Source organism: Neofelis nebulosa, chromosome 10, assembly GCF_028018385.1.
Source record: "Neofelis nebulosa isolate mNeoNeb1 chromosome 10, mNeoNeb1.pri, whole genome shotgun sequence".
Classification (NCBI taxonomy): Eukaryota; Metazoa; Chordata; class Mammalia; order Carnivora; family Felidae; genus Neofelis; species Neofelis nebulosa.
Window position 1 is genome coordinate 98,242,314 of NC_080791.1, and position 24,701 is coordinate 98,267,014.

The following is a 24,701-nucleotide window of genomic DNA, read 5'->3' on the forward strand; positions in this document are numbered from 1 at the left end:
TGGCTGGCTCAGTCAGTGGAGCATGAGACTCTTGATCTCAGGGTTGTTAAGTCCTAGCCCCATCCATGTTGGGTGTGGAGATTACTTAAAAATAAAATCTTTCAAAACAACATCTACAACAAAATCAACATGTCTAAAACTCACCTGTTTGTTCCTCTAACCCTCTCTTCCTCCTATTACCATCACCTTGGTAAGTGGCCTTCTTGCTAAATACACTTCAGAACCATGCTTGATGCTTCCTACTTCACCTCTACTTCCTAAATCCTTCTCAATTATGGCTACTTCCTAGGTCCTTACTGCCACTTATGTTTGGCTTACTGAAACAGTAACAAAAATTACCATGAAAAACACGAGGTCAGCCTTGCTTGGGTTCAAATCCTGGTTCCTCCCACTTACTAGCCAGGTAGCCTCAGTAACATACCTGATTTAAGCCAGCATTTTTCAACTTTTCTATACAGTGACCCTATGGGCAAAATCCTTTCCCCCAATGCATGAAATTTTGACCTTCAGTTAACGCTCCAGCTCTGTTCCCCTGGGAACCTGATTAAGGGTAAGAATGTCACCTATGTTACCAGGCAACATCGCTTACGGTAAAAATGATCCCTCGCTGCTAAACTGAATCCGAACTGAATCTGAACAGGGAGCATTATAAATACTTGATGGGACGCTCTGCTTTGGGCTTCATGCAGTGGGGTGACTCTTGTAACTGGGCACGTCCACTGGGAGGACCCTGAAAGCCATGCCTACAGAGTTGTTACAAGACGCACTGGCTCTTGTGAAGCGTAAGACTATTGTGCCAGGCTGGCTCTACCTCGGTCTTTTTCAGGATCTCATGTCCCCGCATCTCAGCAATCACTAGACGGCTGCAGAGACTGCTCTACGGGCTGAAGCAAAATGTCTTGACGCTGTCTTGCTGGTAAGCCCTGGTTCCTGTCTCACATTGTTCCAAGTACCCTGGTACCAAGTATGGGCCTGGGCAGTCTTGTGAGTCTGAATATTTAGCTGAACTTAAGATGCCCCGGTGGTGTGGGGCGCCTCGGTGGCTCAGTCAGTTGAGTGTCGGGCTCCTGATTTCTCCTCAGGCCACGATTTTGCGGTCGGTGGGTTTGAGCCCCGCGTCGGGCTCCGCGCTGACAACATAGAGCCTGCTTGGGATTCTCTGTCTCCCTCTCTCCGCCCCTCCCCCGCGTGTGCCTTCTCTCTCTCTCAAAATAAATAAACTTTAAAGAAAAGAAAAAAAAGAAGAGCCGGTGGTGGCTGCTGCAGACACACAGTAGGGAATACACTTCACACTGTAACCAGCACACACATATAGACATATATCTGTATCTCTACAAAACCAAAGCTTCACGAAACATTACATGTGTGCTAGGTACTCTACCATTTCACATTCTGTTTTGCTGATTTTATTTAAAAACTCTGGTTACAATACATTATACTGATTTCACACAGCCTACTAATGGGTCATGACCCACCGTCTGGAAAACATGGGCTAAGCCCTACGTTCCTTGTCTAAAAAAAAAGTAATACCTAACTTTCACAAGGCTATTGTGAAGATTAAAATAGATAACCCATAAAAAGTGCGCAACACAGTAGGTGGCACATAGCGGGAGTCTCTAAACATTAGCTGCTATTATTGTTGATGATGTCCTAACTATACCTCCTGCCCACAGTCTTGATCATCTTCAATCCATTCTCCACACAGTGGCAAGAGGGAATTTTCTAAAACAAAGATCTGATCATTTCAAGTATTTGTTTAAAAATGCTTTCATGGATCCCCACTGCTCCTGGGTTTATCCCAGGGCCTTTTGCCCAAATTCCTACACAGCCTAGAAGGCCACAAGATCTGGCACAACGGACCTCTCCAGCTTCACCTCTTGCCTTAGCCTGAGTCAGCCACATGGCCCACTATGCCTAGCCACACCAAATCTCCTTTGGTTCCTTAAGCTTACATGTATCTCTCCATCCTGGATTTGCATATATGCTCTACCCTCTGCCTGGGACATTTTTGTTCTTCCCCCAAAATTTGGACAGGCTAACTTTACTAGGATTTTAAGTCTTAGACTGAATGCCAACTCTTCCATGAAACTTCCTATAAAACTTAAGAATGAGTTGGGTGTCCCTCCCACATGTGGTCAGACTAAACTGTACTTCCCATAATGGACACTGTAATTGTCTGAACACATGTCTGAAGCTCTCTGAGGACAGAGAACAGGCTATCTTGAAAACTGGAATATCCACAGTGCTTAGTGCCTTTTTTGATATGCAAGGTGTTTATTAAGGATCTACCTGATAAATGACTGAAATCTACCTGATAAATGACTGAAATCACCTTCTCTCACATTAGCAATGCCCATCCCTACCACACAGGCAATTCAGAAATCACTTATGGCCACTGAACACAGAATTTCTTTTCTCTTCTCTCTTTGCCTGCCACATGGGGCCTCAGATGGGAACTCCTAGCCTTTCCACCTGGCAAGTCAAGTCCCCTCAAAACCCAGACTGGGGCAATCCTGACATTCTGTAATGAGAATGGTGAGTTCAGTCCGATTATCAGGAGAATATGGGCAAGCAGAGCTGCTTGAGCCCAGGTAGAAAGTTCCCTGTGTAGACCCCTAGTCTAAACCTCTATAGGCAAGGCTTTGTGTTTAGGTATGATGCTTAATGCCATCACCTATCACAGCAAAACTAAATGGTTTCTACGAGTTAGTTTGGCTATTGTTTCCTTCCCTACTCTCTTTGGCATATGGGGAAAAAAAAAGTAGTAATTATATTCCTTCCCCACTGGTAGGCAGGTTTGGTTAAATTTCCAGTAAGTTAACATTGTAAGGTTTATAATGGTGCTATCTTAAATTTTCCTTTTCTTCTCATCCCTCTGCTACTGCCTTTGGTCATTGCCTAGAAACCCTGGTGATAAAATACGCCTCTTCATGGTACAGAAATCAGCAGGTAGAATCTTCAGCCAAGTCAGATCTGAACACAGCTGAGCTGATAAGCACACTTCAGGCTGCTTAGAAAGGGCCCATGAGGACTTCTGTCTCGGCTAACCCATCATTGGGCCTGTCACTAATTTACTCACCTGTGGAAGAAAGTTTGGACGTGGAGTGAGTCGAGGAGGGGGGATAAACTGTGGTACTTTGATGGGCTGAGGAGGTGTTGCCTGAACCTGCTAAAAAATGGGAAACATAAATGAACCAGAGGACAATAATTGTTCAATATCAAAGCTTAGGCGTTCTTCAAGTAATTTTAGCATCGCTATTATCTGGGTCAGATAATCCTTTCTAAAAGTTTTCATTGTAGAATTACCCATCTGAATTGACTCTGCCTTGAGAAAACTGTCTTACTCTCTCACCTGCATGCTCCAGCCTACAAAATGAACCAACCGCATTTCATTTTCCTTACCTGCCTCATGTAAAACACAGCAGGCTCAGCAATCTTAGACAATTTCCTTTGACATTCAAGAACTCTTGCATGTACGTATTATAAAAATCAAGACTGCAGGCTCTGGGCTGATGGCTCGGAGCCTGGAGCCTGTTTCTGATTCTGTGTCTCCCTCTCTCTCTGCCCCTCCCCCGTTCATGCTCTGTCTCTCTCTGTCCCAAAAATAAATAAAAAATGTTGAAAAAAAAAAAAAATTAAAAAAAAAAATCAAGACTGGATCCAAAGTAAAATCAAACTTGCTGCCTGGCCAAATGGGCTTCTTCCTAATAGAGCTTTATCTAGCGGTGAATAGCTTTGTTCCCGTAGAGAACTCTCTCTAACTCTCAGCATTTGGCTGAGATAGCTGGTTGCTTCTCTCAAGATTCCTGGTAAGTGCTGAAGCGTCACTTCACTGCTATCTAGTTTCACTCGTCACTGGTCATCATTCAAAAACCACCAAGAGCTCTTAGCTAGCATTTTAAGAAAGGACTTTTCCAAACCACAATTTGGTTCTATTTCCCCCAAGCTTCAGAGAGCATCAGTTTCTAAATGGTTTTACCCTAGACTCTCATCGACAATTTTGGTTCAAGTACCTCTTCTTCAAGGGATCTTTTTTCTGACGGACCTTGGACACGGACATTGTTAATTTTTGGATTTCTCGAATATTTGTAAAGCGCCTCAGCTTGCTCTGGGACTTCCTGGGTGCAGCCCATTTCAACTAAACTAAATTTGAGCTAAAGGAATTCAGCAGGGAGTTTTCCCCAAATCGGTAATACAGAACCAGAGAGTGTAAGCATTCGAGTATCACAGGAAGGTTTGCGAACAGGATGGAGAGAGATACATGAAACAGTGTGCATGCTGCTATGAAGGACGTTCCCCCACAAGCCAGGTCATGCTTTGACCTCAGGTAACGCACTGCATGCGTTTTGGTCCTTGGTGTCGAGGACACTTCTACAGCTGTTTGAGCACCCGGCAGGAATGCCATACTCCCTTGTCAGCCCCAAAGGCAAAACTTGGTATGGTTGAATGACGGAGACTAAAAAAATCCAGCAGGGGCATAAAATGGATATACTCTACAAATGCATATCCTGAACCCTCTCATGTGGGCACACATGAGTAGCAGCTGCTGGCTTACCAGAGTGACTGTGTTTTTTGCCACAATTTGGACAGCCTCTGCCCCAGGCCCAGTGACCTTACTAGACGTCTGGAGGTTGACCGGTGTGGTCTGCACATCAGTGCTGAGCACAGCCTTCTGACTGTTGATGGCGGTCACCATAGCAATGGTAGGTCTCTGGCCCACAACAGAGGCAGGCATGGTCGCAGTTGCTGCTTTCAAGACGAGAGGTAGTGTCTTTGTGGTAATCATAGAAGCTGTAGTTACAGTCTTCTAGGAGACATGGAGAACAGATATTAGGACACTGAAGTGTGACCCCGCTAAACAATATGCTGCTAATCCCCAGAAGAAAACAATGCAACGACTCTCATGATCAAATTTCTCACTAGAACATTTCTTATGGGTACGCACAGCACACTTCTTACTATAGGGAAGGATAATCTCTAGTTTGTGCCAGGGTTTTCAAAGTTAGCTTCCAGTTCATAGTAATAACTACAGATAGATATGGGCACAGGATTTTCAACAATGAATGGGGTGGGTTTACAGATAAAGAATATGAGTATACCTATTTAGTCTGGTTTTTTATTCTTTTCTTGCTCTCAATTAATTTAAACTCTGTAGAAGTTGCAAATCAATGAGGTACACACCATGTCTATCTTTAATTGCTACAACCTCATCAATATGAAGAAAGCCATCATATAATTCTGGTTATCTGCCTCCTGTGACACAAAAGCTGGGATGAAAGGACAGTGTCTTTTCATTCGAGTGTCACCCTAGAGAGGAGGAAGGGAAACTCGCGTGAGGATTTGCACAATTGTTGCCTCAGAGGCAGTAAATCCCAAACTCTAGATAGTAAAACCTATTGACCGACTAGTTTTGTAAACACCAGCTCTCGGTATCAAAGGGATGTGAGTCACTGACTACCATTTCTTCTCTGGAGGACTGCTGCAGAAGCGATCAAAGATCCAGTGAGATATGACAAGGTGGAAACAAACACCTGCGTTTCTAAAAGGCTTACAGATCAGAGGAAGAACAGAGGTGGCGGGGCTGACTGATGCTCCCCGAAGTGCCACTGTGGCTCTGCAGCCGCAGTTTCCAGACTTCTGACTAGAGTAATTAAAGGGGCCAGCTATGAAACAAGAAAACGCAAACAACCTTGCTACGTGGCATACACGCCTCTCTCGTGCCGCTACTCACTCCAGATCCAAACGTTTCAGGGACGTGAAAGTTTATCTGGTCCAATATGCTCGTTCTGATTTTGACACGACTCCACCTTTTTCTTCTTATTCTACACTTGCCCTGTCCAATTTGGTAGCTACCGGCCACACATGGCTATTTAAATTCAAATTAAAACAAAATAAAATTAAAACATCAGTTCCTCAGTCACACTGTCTACATTTCAAGTGTTCAAGAGCCACTTGTGGTTAGTGGCTACCAAACTGGACAGTGAAGATTTCTAACACCGTGGAAAGTTCTACTGGACAGCACTGCTCCAGATCAGTGAAAAGGACCCCGCTGTCCCCGAAAGAGATCTGGACAAATCCCCTTGTGCATTTCTATTTCAGTGGCTGTGTCAGAACTTGTGTATTAAGTTGTTTTTTTCTAGGTAATGATTTCTATGTTCTGCCGTAAACACACACATACGTTATCTTTTAACCTCTTTATTTTCTTTCAATGAAAACAATTAATGACCTCGCCTCATCTAACCCATCATAGCCTATGAGCAATCCTTATTAATGCTTGTAATTAAAATCACCCAAATCTTTATTTCCTCTTCTCTAGTCAACAACACAGGCGCATCTCATTGTCCTTGCCACCGCCTCCTCAAAGGTGAAATGGAAGTAAGTGGGGAATGCTGATATTTATCCTGGGAAGTAGTGGGTCATCTGCTATCTATCCAGGATAAAAACCAAACCAAAGCTAAATGCTATATGTCATTAGAAATATCACGGGAGGGGTGCCCGGGTGGCTCAGTTGGTTGGGTGTCAGATTTCAGCTCAGGTCGTGATCTCGTGGTTCGTGAGTTCAAGCCCTGCGTCAGGCTCTGTGCCGACAGCTCACAGCCTGGAGCCTGCTTTGGATTCCGTGTCTCCCTCTGTCTCTGCCCCTCCTCCGCTCATTCTCTGTCTCTCCCTCTCTCTCAAAAATAAATAAATATTAAAATATTTTTTTAAAAAAGAAGTATTACGGGAGTGTAGCAGGAAGGACTGACTTTACATTGCCAGCTATTTATAATAAGTGTTTTTATTTTTTATTTTTATTTTATTAAACAAAAAAAATTTTTTTAACGTTTATTTATTTTTGAGACCGAGAGAGACAGAGCATAACCCGGTGTGGTATCAGCCCTATCTTTCAGTTTAAGACATTAAAACACAAAGAACTTTTCAAGCGGTAAGCAAGTCACACAGATGGCATTCCATCTTGTTCCCAGCACAGGTTATGGAAGTAAAAGCTCTAATCAGCAGAACTCACTGACATGGGTTTTAAAAAAATGGTGGTGCATACTGTCGCTGCTTTGAAAGAGGTCATGTAATTTTGTTTGAGGCGTCCTTGGTTCACGTAAATTATCACCAATATTTTTGAATAATCCTAAAGTGATTATGCTAAAAAACGGAGCAAAACCTCAAACTCACCTGAATTATAATACTTACCATTAACCGCAACACTTAAAAAACCCTGAAACCTAACAAATTTGTTCGCATCTTAGGTTAGCATTTTATTCTAGTTTATATTTATTTGTAGCCAATTTCACAACATGTATTCTAGCATCTACATAATCCTCTGTATACACAGGCACAAGGCCTGGTGCTATATTCACCAGTGAAAACTTTCTGAAAAATGTATTTGTGGGGCGCGCCTAGGTGGCTCAGTCGGTTAAACGTCTTACTCTTGATTTCAGCTCAGGTCTTGATCTCACAGCCCCTGAGTTCGAGCCCCACATCGGCCTCTACGCTGGCAGTGCAAGGCCTGCTTGGGATTCTCTCTCTCCCTCCACCCCTCTGTCTCTCTCTCTCTCAAAATAAATAAATAAACTTAAAAAAAAATAAAAACATATTCACTAACTGGTTATTGACACCAGGTATTAACACAAGTATTGCTTAAATCTCTACCCCTGTTCTGGTGCTTACTGTATTCTAAGTACCTGGAAATATACACACAACTCTTGGGAGTGTTCGAGTTTAGATGACAAAGAGAATCCAGAATTTTGAAATCCAAACCTAACGAAAACCTCTGACCTTTTTGGCAAGAAGAAGAGAAGACACAGAGAGGAAAGGTGTCCAACAACAAATAAAATTATTTTTCTGGAAGCTGTGGTTAGTGTCTGGCTGGCTGATGCCACCCAATTGTGATCAGCTTCAAGATAAGATAGCAGTTTCCACACGGTTTCATGAAGAGGTTACTTTTGACAAAACCCAAAGTGCACCAACTGGAAGTTAATGCCGAAATACAGGCCAAGAAGCACTAAAAGCAAAATCCTTTTTATTTATTTATTTATTTATTTATTTACCAAGTTGTTATTGTTGTTTACCTGCAGAACATGAGGTACTGACTTAAAACAGACAGGCTCTAATGAACAAATGAGAAGCTAGAGGGATTATTACTATGGGCTCTAATGAACTTCCATACCTATTTTAGACTCTTTTCGTTTAATTCTGAGTGGAAGGTAACTGTTGCACACTCAGACGACTGCAAATAGAACCACCCCAACCCCCTTTTTGTCCCTAAGGGTTTATTTTCTATTTGGTTTTTTTAACTGCATGCTTCTTTACATTTGTATTACATCGTTAAAAATGACAGGGTTGTGAGAAGTTGAATAGAAGTTGACGGGTATACCTGCATTCAACTCTTCCTATTTTTTTCTATTTTCCTTCTTCTTCTTTTTTTCTATAGATTGAAAAAATGTCAAAATCTACATACAAGGATGAGCTTGAGTTAACTGAGTAAAGGGAGCTGGTCCCCCCACTCCCCATGCCTTGGTCCATGCTAGAATAAAGAACTTTCTCTTCTTAGCATCTCCTCTTTGTCTGCCTTAATTGCTACTTAATAGCCATTCCTTTCTGAATTTAGATATTTAGTATAGGACATATGCAACCTCCCATTCATTTGTCCTTGAGTTCATGAACCTTTAATGACTCCCTATGACTGCCCCAAACCCCAAAGGTTCTGTCTGCATTGGAGGGCTTCTACAAGCTAGCCTCTTTCTCCCTTTCTCCCTTTCTCTCCCAGAGTCCATGCTGCAGCCACATCAGCCTCCTTGCTGTTCTTCGGGCACGCATTTACTGTTGTGACTCCATGCTTTTGTCCGCACTGTTCTCTACATCTGTGATGCTCTCCCCCCTCTGCTCCCTCACTGAAATTGCATTCATCTGTCCACATCGTGCTCAAATGCCACCTCATTTATGAAGCATCTCTGATCCGTCTAGTTAAAATTACTCTGTCCTGTGGTCTTTTCACAGTTCCTCACTGGTACTTTCATTTTATTCTTCCTTGCTAGTGGTTTACATTTTCCTCTCCTCTAAACTTTCAAAATTCTCGAAGACAGAGATTCTGTCTTATTTGTGAATCTACCTTCTACATTGCCTAGTACGGTGTTTGCATATAATAGAGACCCAGTAAATATTTACAGAATGAATGAAAATGATGGTAATAGACTAGATTCTAGGCAGGGACCAGGACCACCAGAATCTAGCACACCGAGAGCATCCAACAAATATTGACGGTTTACTGTAAAGACAGAAACCAAGAACTCGAGAGTCTTTTGGCTTTTAACATTAAAGGTCTGCATTTAACAAAACAATAATATAAAACAAGCTTAGCTAAATCTATTAAATATATCAGGTGGGCTACCAGGTGGAGAGATGCCATACAACAGTTTTGAGGATAGCCCCTGGCCCCCTTACCGTCACTCACCATCCCCAAGCAGCACAGAACTGAGATTACTAGGGAAGGGAACAGCTATCGGAAGTATTCCATAAGTGTTTCCTCTGATTTGTAGGACAGGGAATGTTACTTGAACAGAAAGTTCCCGGGTTAAGAGAGAAAACTCCCACATACTAGGAAACAATGAATTCTACCACACTCCTTCCACGTAAACACTTTCTGATCAAACTGTATTTTTCCAAGAGAACAAACTAATCAACTCCAACAAAAGTAATCTGATAAGCAGTCCTTCAGAAGAAATACAAATCCTGGCCAGGGGGTTTTAAAAGTGGGTCTGAATGCCTCATTTTCGAATAGCCTTGAAGTGGAGATGATGGTAAAATTTATACTCTAGCTATCTGATTTACAAAGGAATTACTCTTTTTCTTACTTTGGCATTTTCTATAACATTGGCATTTCTTTTTTTGGTATTATAGGGCAGTACAGAAGAGCAATGGATGGACAGACTTTTTCACCAGAACAGCTGGGTTCAAACCTTGGCTCTACCACATATACCACCTCTGTGACTTTCGGTAATTACTTAATCTCTCTATGCCTTGGTTTTCTTTTCTAAAAAATATAATAATAATAATAATAATAATAATAATAATAGCCTTTTTAGGGTTCAGGTAAGGACTCTGTATGTTATTTACGTAAAGCATTCAGGAGAATGGCAGTAAATAGCAACCTCCACTAAATGTTACTTCTCTTTAATAATCTTTAGTATTTTTAGAAGTAATGTACTCTTCACTTGCAAAATGTTACAGATGAACCAGCCCAATGTCCGTACACAGTGAATAACCGGGTAAACTATAATCTTTTTCTCCACATACAAAGATATAGTGAAGACTTGATACTGGTGGGTGAGAGGTACTCATGCTCAGGCTTCAGAACGTCCCAATGTCCTCGAAATCACGTGCAAAAATGAGTGTATTAGGTGTGAATGTGTGTCATTCTGGAGAGAGGACCCACAGCTTGCAACGAAGTCTTAAAGGGGTCATGACCCCTACGAATCAGGGGCCACTGCTCGACCATCCCACTTTAAAAGGTATGCCCACATTACATGTAGGTGTGTGGAGATCAAGCCTGAGTAGTGTTCTTAACCGAACCTTGTTCGCAAATAGGTCCCTTTTGTGTATCTTGATTGCCTTTCTATCCTTACACTCTAGTTTAAATGGCCTTTTCAGTACAAACATCTGCGGGGCTGTACCAAGTTAGAATGTGAGTAAGCCTCCAGTTCTTAGTTCTAGTTTAGACCTACAGCATCCATTTCAGATCTCCTTCAGATTCATATGCTCATTTTGTTTCTCTGAATAATGGAAATGTATCCCCCTTCTTCTGAATGTCTTTCTACCTGATTCCAAAGGCGCTGCTCCTGGAATTCCCACATCTCACTGCTAAGAATTCCAGAAAAACAATTCCAGAAGAGGCAGAGTCACACAGACTTTTAGAACAAGTGCAAAAAAAAAAAAAAATACTTCCAGAAATTCAGAGTAAGACCGTAGTTCTGTTCTAATTCAGAGAAGTGGTTTTCCTTTGCCACTGACTACGCTCCCCCTCTTCTTTAGGCAGGTGGGCAATCATGTAACTTCTGCGCCTTAGTAACACCATTCCCTTCCGCCAATGAATTTCAAGTGATTTTGGCCCCGGTTCGTAGTATAAAAAAAAGTAACCAAAACAACTTCTGTCTCGTTCTAGTGGGGCTCAGTATTGTCTTACACAGACCCCAGTTCTACGTGACCAAGAGGAAATGAGCCCACCACAGGAAGCCCGCGGCACTCCATCCACACTTTTACCTGTGAAGCGGTCAGGTTGGGAGAGGGTGCAGCTGACTGGGCGTGGTGGTGGTGGTACTGCTGTTGTTGCTGTAGCTGCTGCAGTGGTTGCTGCTGTGCTGTTTGTAGTTTGTTTTCCGATTGTGGCAATGGCTGTATTTGGAACTTGTCTGGTTGTTCTTGCTTTACTATCAGGTTCTTCCGCAGCTGTTCGACTACTCTTTTCTACCCAACGAAGACAAAAAGAAACAATATCTATCAGGATACTGTCCTATCAGCTCTAAAAACGTGCAGCAACTATACGCCTCTGACGTCTTTCTGTAACCAGCTTAATCTAGAACTTGTTACATCTAAAATTCACAGAGTCCACATACGAGGAACTGATGCCATGAGAAACAGTTTATGTATGGAGGGAAACTGAGCCACACGGATGAGAAGGAAAGATAATGGAGATCACAGAGCAGAGCTCAGATTCCTTGACTGTTATTACCTTGGCATGCTAGTCTGGAAAGGCAAGACAGCACAGCACTGAAGACATGACTCTGGAGATACAAATTTGCTTTTGCAAGTTTTGCTACTTACCAGTTCTATGTTCATCAAGTTACTTAACCTATCTGTGTCTCAATTTCCTGTTCCGTAAAATGTGGTGATTAACAATATCCGTAGGGTTCTTACTGAGTACCAAACAAGCTGCTGGGTGTAAAGTACTCACAACTGTGAGTACTGGGTGTAAGTACTGGGTGAGTACTGTGAGTACTGTGAGTACTGTGAGTACTGTGAGTGCTGGGTGTAAAGTACTCACAACTGTGACATTGTTGGTCATTTTACTTTTTATATCTGATAAAACAGACACCGGCCATACTAATTTCCGTTATTCAAACAGACATCATGTTTCTATCTCAGTTTCAAACATTAAGTAGACTTTTATTTTTTTTTATTTTTTTTATTTTTCAACGTTTTTTATTTATTTTTGGGACAGAGCATGAATGGGGGAGGGGCAGAGAGAGAGGGAGACACAGAATCGGAAACAGGCTCCAGGCTCCGAGCCATCAGCCCAGAGCCTGACGCGGGGCTCGAACTCACGGACCGCGAGATCGTGACCTGGCTGAAGTCGGACGCTTAACCGACTGCGCCACCCAGGCGCCCCTTAAGTAGACTTTTAAACAGAGAAAACTTGATCCCAGAAATATGCAACACGAACAACAGTCATTCTAAATTACTTAAATGTGTAACGCGTGAGCAGGACCTCTTTGTTGGGGTAGGATCTGTGAAAACACACGTTTGTTTAGGCAGAGGAGCAATTTACTTACATGGGATGAAAAACTTAAACCTAAGGTTTTTTTTGAATTTTCTAGACCCTGTTCCAACCCCAGAAAAATGCATATTTGGATACTTTCATTACTCTAATATATTTCAACAGAACGTAGGCTCCATGAAGCAAGGGCATTTTGTTCACAACTATGCTCTGGGCTAGGATTATGCGGCTAAGTAAATGTCTCTTCACAGGATGTATAAAGTGACGGGACCAGAGACCAGCAAATGACTCCGAGAACATGTAATATAAAACCAAAACCAAAACCAAAACACAACCATTTGGGGCCACACTTGGACTGCTTCTCTTGCACTAATGGCTGGAAGGAGGTATAAACGGCACTCCTCACACGTTCAAGTGAGCTCACCAGCTGAGATTTGCTATTTCTGATCAAAGAGACTGCCATTTTCCAATACAGATTATGAACGGAGAAAAATAAGCAAGTGAAGATCTTTAAATAAAGGATTAAGTAAAACCATATGGCCAGGTTGATTTTCAAATTCCTGCTTATGATTCTAACCAATTTCATTGCACATATTCTCCCAAGAATTCAAACTTGTAAGGTTATTTGCTTAACATATTTGAATATTAAAATATTTACAAAATGGATTTTTAAAAACTTTAGGTCAGTACAAAATACATCCTTTTTTTTTAATGTTTATTTATTATTGAGAGAGAGAAAGCGCGCGCGCGTGCGTGCTTGGGCGCACGCACCAACGGGGGAGAGGCAGAAAGAGAGGCAGACAGAGGATCCTAAGCAGGCTCTGTGTTGGGCTGTCAGCAGAGAGCCTGATGTGGGGCTTCAAGCTCATGAGCTGGGAGATCATGACCCAAGCTGAACTTGGACACTCAACCGACTGAGACACCCAGGAGCCCCAGTACAAAATACGTCCTTGAGAGACTTTTTTTTTTTTTTTATACTTTTATCACACTTTTTAGACAATGAAAATATCATATAAAGGCCACTTTTGGTGGGGAAAGTCTAAACTTTATACTCTGCTATCACTGCCTCTTTGAGTAGTTAAATATTACAAAGGAAAAAAAAAAAAGGATGCAGAGTCCAAAGTCTTTGCAGAAGCCCTCTGCAGAATAGAAATGCAAATTAATAAAAATATCAAATTCTTATAAAAAATTAACTTTCAGGTCTTCAAAATCCTGTTTCTCCAGTATAAAAGACAGAGTAATTGAACGGACACAGTTTAGAAGGAAAAGTGGTAGAGATGGTGCTACAGATAATTTTGAGTATCATGTGTAGATTCGCGGTGACCGCCAGAACAGTAAGACACGTAACAATTAAATAATTATTTACAGTTGCTTTCAGTTCCCCTCCCTAACATATAACCAGCATTAAAGAAACACAGTAACAAATAAGTTGGGGGAGGGGAGGGGAGGGGAGGGGAGGAAAAGAGAAAAGAAAAGAAAAGAAAAGAAAAGAAAAAAAAGAAAAAAAGAAAAGAAAGAAAAAGAAAAAGAAAAAATAGCTTAAATCAGGGGAAGGAGAGAAACCATGAGGAAGTAATATAACACAAATGTGACACCTGCCAAAAAATAAACTTTGAACAAAAACAGCACAGGAAACGAAGTAATTACTATACCAGGCACAAAAGGAAAGGGTATTTTTTCCTCTACGGCCACCCTTGGGAAACACAGTGCACCCTCCTACTTACTGCCTAACTGGGGTAAACCAGAAGCAAGAGACAAAGCCCGGAACCCACTCCCAGTGTTGTGTACAACAGAAGGGAACAGTAGGGGAAAGAACGGGAAAGGGATGCAGGCTAGAGTACTAGGCAGCCATATGGCTAGAACAAGGTGACGACCAATCAGAACCAGAATCACGAAAGTGGGAGTCAGTGAGTCACAGTACATTCACAACTGTTCCTCCCCCAGGGCTTGAAACAAAGCCTGTAGAACCAGTGGGGAGGCATAGGGATCAAAATACTTGCAAACTTAGATTAGTCTTTGAGAGAAGGAAAAAAAAAAACCAAAAAAACAAAAAACCAGGAAGAGAAGAAAGCCCTGCAGATTGGACACAGGTCAGGTCGTACAAACTGGGCAAAATTTTCTTTGAAAGAAGATTCTGGTATATTTCAGAGTGCCACACAGAAAATGCATTGCTCCTGCACTCCTTGCTATGTTCACATTAGAGGAATACCAAGTGTGGGGTTGTATATGCCTATGAAATTTTTTTAAAAAATCAAGGTCTGAGGGAAGCACTGATGCCTTCTGTCACTTAAACATCTATCGCCGCATTTTGAAAACCAACAATCTAAAGTTAGGTGAGCTCTAGCAGTGGAGGCATTCAGGTGTGCAGAAGCCCTGTATTAAGGACTAGCTAATAAAGGGAGAGTTGTCGTGCACTTTAGCTGGCTTCTCTAAGTTCCACAGTCCAGTCTTGTTCTAGAGCTTAGTCCTGCAGTGCTGGCAAACACACCAGTCACTTTAACTCCAGCAGGACCCTGACCTGGAGGAGTACTAGTTCCGGGTGGCAGTGAGAGCATACTGCTACCAAATTTCGTAAATTTTAGCTACATGCTGTATCAGACAAAGTTCTTAAGCATCCTCTCATCTCTACAGGAAAGGAGCCTATACTTTTATTATTACGTGTTTTAAACAAAGAAATCATGACTTCTGATTCGGCAAGGACTTCTGCTGGTCATTAGTGAAGGTTATACAAAATAAACAATTTGGTACTTTCAATGCTATTCACATATAAAGGAGACCTTGAAATGTAGCTAATTATCTTGGAACATTAACCTGAAGCTTTGAAAAAAGGCTAAGTGTCACAAACTGGCCATTTGTCACTGACTAATAAGTTAATGAAAGTTAAAACGAAAAGGGAGCAGGGAGAGAAGGCAATGAGGAAGGAAAAACTGCAAAGAATGAAGGCAGAAGGGAGGGAGAAAAGTCAGTAACTTATCATCTTCTTTCCTTAATATATTTTCTGTAACAATAGGCCAGTGGGCCCGGTGTCCAGAATGGCTAGGACCGCCCCCTCCAATCAATTCATCTGTCAAGAACTGCTCCATAAACCCAGCATGTAATTCCAAGCCTCAGATTCCCTTGACATTCTCATCACTAGGTTTTATCAAGGCTTGTTCAGGCAGAAGAGTTCACAGAGCCTGTAACACTTCAAGTCACAGTTTCTGAGACAGGTAGTCACGGTGATCAATATTGTGACATTCAGCGATACTATCAACGTGTTCCCACAACAGCAAGACGGATCCCAAAGAAAAATGCAGAAGTCTGTAGGTCCAACTCAACAGAAACTCGGGTTCGTGTTTCAGCTACGTAAGTCAATCATTCCAAGTCCCATGGCACCAGTCAATACAGAAGGGAGATGGAGAGATGGCAGGACAGCCCCCACGCCTCCAATCAAGCCACCACTTTATTTCCATCAAATTGTCACACGAATTTTAGAAAGCTTCTCTCAAAAGGAACTCCAGGTGCAGGGCCCTGCCCTCCATAATTGCATGTCAGTGATCAGTCACTCAACTTGCCTGTGTTCCATTCTGCATTATCTGTTTTATATCAATTATGAGAGGGCCACACCCACTCAGACATCTTACACGGTACCGCCTTAAAAATGCATCCATTGTCCCCTCCGCGAATCAGTCATACAATATGAAAACAGAACCTGCACCCTTCATGCCAGAGACAGAAACTTTTCACAAATACAGAAAGTCAAGAACAAATCTTACCTATCTTCCTACCTAAAGTGCAGTGAAAAAATTCTGCAGGTACCAATTGCTCAGGGAACAAGGGCTACTAAATTTGTGTGAATAGAAAAACTAACACGGAGAAACTTACATCTGTTGAAGTCAGAATTTACTCGGACACACACACACACACACACACACACACACACACACACACGTTTTCTACTGTCTGAAATTCAACCACTGCATTTATAAGTAACACCAATATACATCAACACTGAAGTCACAGGAAGCAGATTATGCTCTGAAGAATAATGTATGTGTTACTGACATAAAATTAATGACAAAATCAAATCCAGGGTAAAAAGTGTGTTTAATAAAAGAAAATAGGAAAAAAAAAAACACCCAGAACTCTGAGTGAAGGGTCTACCATTTTATGAACAAGAACACAAGGAAAGGACAATAAACTCCCTTTTCTAATGCACTAAGTGCAATTCAAGGAAAGGATACGCACTCAAGTCATTAGAGGGAATGTTTAGGGGAGACATGCAGGACAGGATTTTGACAGAGGAGGAGGAGGAATACTGGCAGCAGCAGATATAAAAATATACTCAACTAAAAATAACTGCATTTTATTTGTTTTTGTAAGGCACCAGAAAGTCTTCCCCAAACTCTCCGATACTCAGTTTCGGGGTTAAAATTAAACAGTTTCTAACCTATTAAAACACCTTTTAAAAAGGGATATACCCTTTAAGCATACCACCTGTTTGACAGAAGCAGTATCTACAACCATCTCATCTTATACACCGAACTGTTTATGCTGTGTACTAAAGAGGGTCTGCTTGGTCTTAGAGAGTTGCGAACACTGATACTCATTTCATAGTTCTGCAAAGTGTCACCGAACTAGGAGAGTACAATATATGTGAATTAAGAAACAGCAGCTGTTGGAATTACCAGTTTTTTCAATAAGGTTCAAAATTCTCTACATGGATGCTTAACAGATGGTGGAGAGTACACATGTCTTGGTACTGATTAGACTTTGGCTTACTTTTTTAATTAAAAAAAATTCTTTGGGGTTTACTTTTCCTTCAACACACACACACAGACATTTACATCAGTAGGTTTTTACGTCCTATCTCCAGAGGAGATTAGACCTTTTATTCATATCAATGGGATTTATATTCCATCTCCATAGGGGATTAGACCCTTTATTTGAGAGCCTGACTGAAATGCGGTTTACATTTTTCTTACTTAGTCCATTCATGCTCTAACAGATAAACTCCACCCCTTCTCATGCGTGACTATAAAAGACTAAGACTGCTGTAGTCAAACTTTGCCTAAATCGAGGGACCCTTCTAAGAACTTGGGAACTGCCTTTATTTGCACCAAATAAGAAAAAAATGTAGTTGCTATACTCGAGAGAGATGTGGCCCCCGGAGCACTACGGTTCTCCAATATGTAACACACCCAGATGTGAGGGCAAAATAGTATAAACACCGAGACAGACTAAAAAGAGCCCTGCATGCTGGGAATGGTGGCCGTAAGATAGTTCTCCACAATAAAAGACGAAGGAAGCCAAAATCAGAACCCATTTGGTTTACATTTAAGTTCTCCATGTTTCTTGAAGCATTAAGCTATACTGTCCTGCCTACTTTGGAAAAATACTGAGGATCAACTGAATTAATGGAAGGGAATGCTTTACAAAACTATTGAGGGCAATGTGAAAATAAGGGATGCGTAACCAGTGAATAACAGAGTTTGTCTAGTATGAATTTTTAACTCAGAGCAACAGCTAACTAAATGTGACTTTCTCTTCCAATGTCAATTGTATTTCAATCACTTGATTTTTAACATCTAATCAAATATTTTTGTTAGTTTTTTAATGACAATCACCCAAAAAAGTACAGGATTAAGAAACAGAATGCTACTTGTCGCCTTTTTATCTCAAAAATCAAACACATTAGGGAATGTTTCCCTGTCTATTCCCCTGCACAGAAATCTAGGTACCAGCCCAGATTTCTTATACCTCTACAGCAGTTCAGGGCCATATTCTGAATGCATAAAATAGATGTCCAATTTAAATGCAACCTGACCCAGCAAACACCCTAGATGCAGTAATGAGAATAGCAGAAAAACAAAACACATGAGAACCATTTATAATCTGCACAATTTCGCTGCTTTGCCAATATAAGAAAGAGCCTGAATCTATGTGTTTGTACCACAACGAGATATGACATGGAGGCTATTAATTTGCAAATTAGGCTCCAGTTTATCAAAATGCATGCCCCTCTGTACTTATGTGTTACAGATCTCCACACACCAGCAGACTGTCATTCATCATTCCCTGGCTCTCTCCCCCAACTTAGAAGGCAGCATTGCCTTGTTAGTGTCAGAGTTGTTCCACACACTGTAGAAATTCTCTTTGGTCTGTCCTGAAGCTGCTCTGGTTGGTTTTCCTCACAGGAGAATTATGATTGGAGGCTGCTGTGTAGTAGCTGTCCCTGACAAGTTGGATATGAAAATACAATTTAAGTACAGTAATGATCCTTACGTGGGCGGAGGGAAAAGGAGGAACAAAACCCCAAACCTCTACCATTTTATGGGACACTGCTCAGTTAAAAGATGGCTTTGCCTCTGTGCAAGCCCCGGGTACAACGAGAGAGGAATTCCTCTTTCCACAAAAACACAAGATAGAATAAGATGCCGGAAGAGGTAAATATAACAGATAACCAAATTCTATGCAGAATGCATGTACCAGGACACAAATCAATCACAGGTAAAGGCGGGGATCTTTTAACAATCCTTAATTCTGCAGTTTTTTTTTTTCTTAAAAGAGAGAAAAAGACAACAGTATTATAACAATACACTATGTCAGGATACATCAAGTAGAAAATATTTTCTGAGGATAGGTAATATTTTCCTTACATGCGATAAAAGGAAGTCCTACCAATCACTAAACACTGACATTTTGAATTGGGAAATCTCTTAACAAAAGTATATCCTGAACAACACTCTGGATGTTTAAAAACAACTGTTATCGGGGCGCCTAGGTGGCTCAGTCGGTTGGGCGGCCGACTTCGGCTCAGGTCATGATCTCGCGGTCCGGGAGTTCGAGCCCCGCGTCGGGCTCTGTGCTGACAGCTCGGAGCCTGGAGCCTGTTTCAGATTCTGTGTCTCCCTCTCTCTGACCCTCCCCCATTCATGCTCTGTCTCTCCCTGTCTCAAAAATAAATAAAACGTTAAAAAAAAAAATTAAAAAAAAAAAACCAAAAAAAACCAAAAACAAAAACAAAAAAAACAACTGTTATCATCTGCCATGACAGCATTAAACACACGGGGTTAAAAGAAAATTCCAAAGCTACTTACTGAGTGTCTCTTAATTTCACAAAGTAGTCGCTATTTCAGTAGTTTAACTTATCACTAAGTATTTGTTACAATCACGTGAAGAGAAAAACGAACAGCGTTATGAATTTGCTTTCTGACAAGACCCCACGCGAAACAACGCAGAGGAGCAACGCCACGACCTACGGAGGCCGCCAAGATGAGAGACGGTAACTCCAAGGGACTGGATCTTCCAAGACTCGTGACAAAGGGGGAGCTGCCCTACTCTGGGTTTAGTCTGACTTTTCTGCATCAGGGACAGAAGAAACTTGAACTCCTCTTTCGGAATTTCCAAGCAGGTTTGCCTTTTTTCTGTTTTAACTTGTCAGCACTAGAAATTTTGTTAAAGAGAGCTAGAGATTCAGCAACATGGGAGAAAAGCATGAGTAATCTCTGAATGAATAAAAAGCATTTGGTTAAAGAACTTAAGTATTTTATTAAATCCTAAGTGTGAAGAAAAACAGTTTTCACAGGCTATGAAAACCACTAAATCCAACTCTATACGAATATTTAGTTTTTACACACATACACACACTCTCTCTCTCCAAGGTTTAGAAAAGATGGAATGGCTGCAGTAAAAATGATTTGTTGCTCTTATCTTCTTTCAGCATGCTTCTTAGTACGAAAGGTGGAGCTCACCCTTCTTACCTCTACTGTTCTCCAGTTTCCACATCCAACAAAGTTACTGAGGTGCAGGGTCAGAAGACAGGAGAACACGTACTGAACATAAGATCAGTCCCTTGATTTTTAGAAAAATACACTTTAGTTTTTAGAGCCGTTTTAAATTCATAGTGAAATTGAGTAGAAAGTACAGATAATTCCCATATACCCTCTGTACCCCCTCCCCCTCGCTATCAATATCCCCATCAGAACGGTACATTTGTTAAAACTGATAAACCTAAACTGACGCATCACTATCACCCCAAATCCATAGTTAATGCTAGGATTCACTCTTTAAATTTTTTTTTTAACGTTTGTTTATTTTTGAGACAGAGAGAGACAGAGCATGAATGGGGGAGGGTCAGAGAGAGAGGGAGACACAGAATCTGAAGCAGGCTCCAGGCTCTGAGCTGTCAGCACAGAGCCCGACGCGGGGCTCGAACTCCCGGACCGCGAGATCATGACCTGAGCCGAAGTCGGACGCTTAGCCGACTGAGCCACCCAGGCGCCCCGGATTCACTCTTAATGTATATTCATTCTATGGGTTTTGACCAATGTATAATGACATTTATCCACCATTATCGCAACCTATGGAATAGCTTCACTGCCTTAAAAAAACACTCTGAGCTCGGTCTATTCATCCCTCCCTCCTGCTAACCCCTGGCAACCACTGATCATTTTACTGTCCCCATAATTTTGCCTTTTCCAGAATGCCATGTAGTTGAAATCATGTAGCAGGCAGCCTTTTCAGATTGGCTTCTTTCACTTACTAATATGCATCTAAATTTCCTCTATGTCTTTTTGTGGCTTGATAGCTCATTCTTTTTTTTTTTTTTAACTTTTTTTTTTTTTCAACGTTTTTTATTTATTTTTGGGACAGAGAGAGACAGAGCATGAACGGGGGAGGGGCAGAGAGAGGGAGACACAGAATCAGAAACAGGCTCCAGGCTCCGAGCCATCAGCCCAGAGCCTGACGCGGGGCTCGAACTCACGGACCGCGAGATCGTGACCTGGCTGAAGTCGGACGCTTAACCGACTGCGCCACCCAGGCGCCCCGATAGCTCATTCTTTTAAGCACTGAATAATATTCCATTGTCTGGATGTACCAGAGCAGTTTCTTGACTTTTAGGTACAGTCTAATGTGGCACTGGCGAGTTCTATCATGGTTACAATGAAAACCACAATCTTATCAGATAGATATTGCCTGCCAGGTAGGACACACTAAGGTTCTGAGCATCTATGTGACTTGTCCTAAGTCTCAAGCCAGGGGTAGAGTCAGACTTAATAAACACTTCTTGTTCCTCATATCTAGTTCCACACCCAACCCGCATGCCGCCTAATTATTTTACTTGTTTGTAAGGACTTGGAACCCTCACATCTATATACTACCTGGTATAGCAAGCCACAAAAGCACCTCGTAAATATTTTGTATACACACACACACACACACACACACACACACACACACACACACACACATTTACCTATTCTTAGGCTCAGCTTTTCCACTCAGTCTCCAACATCCTCTTCTGCTTAAAATTCTACGAATCTCTGAATGGCAAGAATACAATCTCTTGATCTATACTTTCTATAAGTGCCATACACAGAAAACTAATGCTCATAATGATGATCTCGACACACTACAAAGAAGCTAAATCATTAAAAAATGTTCCAATCTGGGACTGAAAACTCACAGGCAGGTAAATGTATATGAACGAAGCAGGCCAGCTATGAGATAATAAGGAGTGATAGGGACTAAGGTCAACTTGAGAGGGAGAGCCCTGTAAAGGCACTAATGTAAGAACTGCTTTTAATGCTGTTCAGGCAAACAAAGTATCTCTGCCGGTTAGATTAAGCCCAGGGGCTACCGGTTTTCAATCCCTTAACAGTAATTACATTCACTGAAACTGTAGTTACTAGGAGAGAAATCAGCCATTACTCAGAAAAATGTTCAACAATAGGAGGGGAGTCAAAAAGGATTTCAGATAACCAGAAAATTAAAATGGCTTTCCGGTTAATTAAAATCTTACCCCTTAAAAGGGCTGGGGTGTGATGTTTGTGGGGAGAGGTGCAGACATACGAAGCAAGTAATCAATGGGCACTGAGAAGAATATGGTTAAGATAAAATATCTGAAGACAGAAGAGAGACAAACGATGTTGCAAAATATAAAAGAATGAAAAATTTAGTAATAATGTGTTCCATAAATGTGCTAACTTTATCACAACAGCTTCAAGGACCTTACAGATAATTTAAGCCTCTCCCCATCATGTGACACTGACCTAAGAATGCACTGGAATCAGTTTCTCTACCACCCAATTGGGGCTGTCTCCAGGGCTGAAGAAAGCAGCTGCTTAAAACAGTCACATTGCAGAGGTCAGAAAAATGAAAACTACCTTGTTGAAGCTGTCCAGGGAATTATCGTAGGCAAAACATCATCACTTGGATTTGGTATCTGGAATCCAACCAGAACACTAGAAACGTCTCCTACATTGGCTGGTTCTTGTTTTTGAGTACTGAGACTTTTCAAAATCATTTAATTTATGTGATTAAGAAAAGAGGAATTCATGTTATCAACATACGGATTATTTAATAAACTTTCAAGAATTTAACTTTCTGAGTGAACCCTAGATGAAAAATGATGGTACCGCTTTCCACAATTTTCCTAATGGTGTGATATTTTTAGCTGAAGTAATCATTCATACATGTACATAACACTTTACACTTGTACATCTTCTTACCCTCTTACCAAATAAGATTTTCACAACTGTGTAGGGTAGGGTGGATTTGAGCAAGCGTCATGGACTCAGACAGAGAAACTGAGGCATATGGTGAGCAATGGCTCACCAGAAGTTACACAGTTACCTAACAGTAAAACAGGCACTAGAATATGGAATCCTTATCCTCTGGAAACTAGTCTGAATGAAGCTCTGTTCACTGAACAAAGAGCTGGAGCTCATTTGTCTGAGCCAACACTTCTGGGGCTGACAGGAGGTTGGGTGGTATCCAAGTGGACTGAATGTAGAATATACTGGTGTGGGGAGATGAGCCAAGGGGGAGAGATGTCCTTTGCTGGACATCAGTCTCTAGATACAGGAAACCGCCAGGAAACAATGACAGGCTGTTGAAAGCCAAGGAAGTAAGCTGTGCAACAAACTGAGGCGCCAAGCAGGAGAGAAGCCGTAGGATGCAGTCAAGGTTGGAAATGGGACCGCCAGAGGTGAGGCATGGACAGCTCAAGAGATCGGTCCGGAGCCAATTACACGGACTGTGCCCACTCTGAGGCACATTTCCTATAAACTGCCCGCGGCACTTGGAAAGGCTGGGAATGTTCTTAAACGAGCTGGGCAGTGCTGGATAACTTGCTCCCGAATGTCAGAGATTGTATTGCTATCATCAAAGATATTCTCTCTGGCAGTGGAGCATACACCGGATACACGCTGAAGCCAAACCAACAAGAATAATACGCTTCCTCACCTATGGAGTATGATGGACAATTTTAAGACTCTATTGCTAACCTTCTTTCCACCTCAAGCCAAAGCTTCACTTCTGGACCAATGGCTTCAATTTAATAAACGGAATGGACACTGGCCACATTTAAACTGGTTAAATGTTGGGTTCCAGTGGGTTTTTAAAGGAGTATATCACAGCAAACTTTACCCCTCAGCCACTAATACAAAGCTGGATTTAAAATTTCTATTCACTAGCAGATTTATCATACTGCCATAAAAACCATACAGCTATTCTGCTTTTAAAACAGAGCACAGATGATCAAAACCCAGATGCAAAGGGACTGGGGAAACAGCATTATAAACCACACAGAGAGGTTTTAAAATCAGCCTCCCCGCTTTCAGAGCTGCTACGAGGAATCCCGGATGCTCCTCCCCCACCCATCATGTAAGACCAGGGCTCAGTCAATAAGACTGCTGTGCAAGTGACACAGCCATCACTTCTGCTTAGTCTCCACAGGCCTAATGGACGTGATGCTGCATTTGCTTATTTCAGTAGGCAGCACGGCCTCGCCAAGAGTGGTTGTGCTTCAGACTTGGTAAGAACAAGGTGTCAGGGGTTTTGTGTTGTTGCATCGTTCCGCAACACCTTATTTCAACTCTGTGCTGAGCTGGCAAAAGCACTAAATCAACCCAGCTCTGCAATCCGCTCCGCTTACCCTTCAGCTGTTCCAGTAGCAGGACGACTTTGCAACGTTCACTGGCAATGTGACACACGAGTAACAGAGATCTGTCTAGTCATCACACCCTTTGAATGTCTTCTTGGTCCTTCTCTGTCCTTGTCTCTCCCAGCTGCAATTTTCCTTACTAAATATTTCCTGTGAAATATTTTCAACGGAAGGACACAAGGATCTAACTCCATCTCGAGCCTGTAGAAATGTGTGTAATCTCTCTGCCACACATAGATCCTGGGAGAAAGACCTGTCAGGTGGTACTTGAACTTCCTATAGCCTACT

General features: G+C 41.8%; 1 protein-coding gene and 1 long non-coding RNA gene across 22 annotated transcripts in view; one reads left to right on the plus strand and one right to left on the minus strand.

The window, feature by feature from the left end:
- PHF21A (PHD finger protein 21A) overlaps positions 1–24,701 on the minus strand; it is a 198,084-nt gene that overhangs the window by 42,353 nt on the left and 131,030 nt on the right. For 11 of the 21 annotated variants that reach the window (XM_058688768.1, XM_058688767.1, XM_058688772.1 and 8 more), the window contains 3 exons: positions 11,251–11,454; positions 4,556–4,807; positions 3,080–3,169 (listed from right to left, as the gene is read on the minus strand). In XM_058688768.1, the coding sequence (XP_058544751.1) occupies positions 3,080–3,169; positions 4,556–4,807; positions 11,251–11,454 (546 nt within the window). Of the gene's footprint in view, positions 1–3,079; positions 3,170–4,555; positions 4,808–11,250; positions 11,455–11,719; positions 11,793–24,701 lie in introns of those variants that run through there. The other 10 variants (XM_058688777.1, XM_058688783.1, XM_058688780.1 and 7 more) reach the window with 5 other exon arrangements.
- On the plus strand, positions 610–13,021 carry LOC131487783 (uncharacterized). The gene is made up of 3 exons (XR_009249960.1): positions 610–916; positions 9,892–9,987; positions 12,736–13,021. It is a non-coding gene; the product is annotated as an uncharacterized LOC131487783 (long non-coding RNA).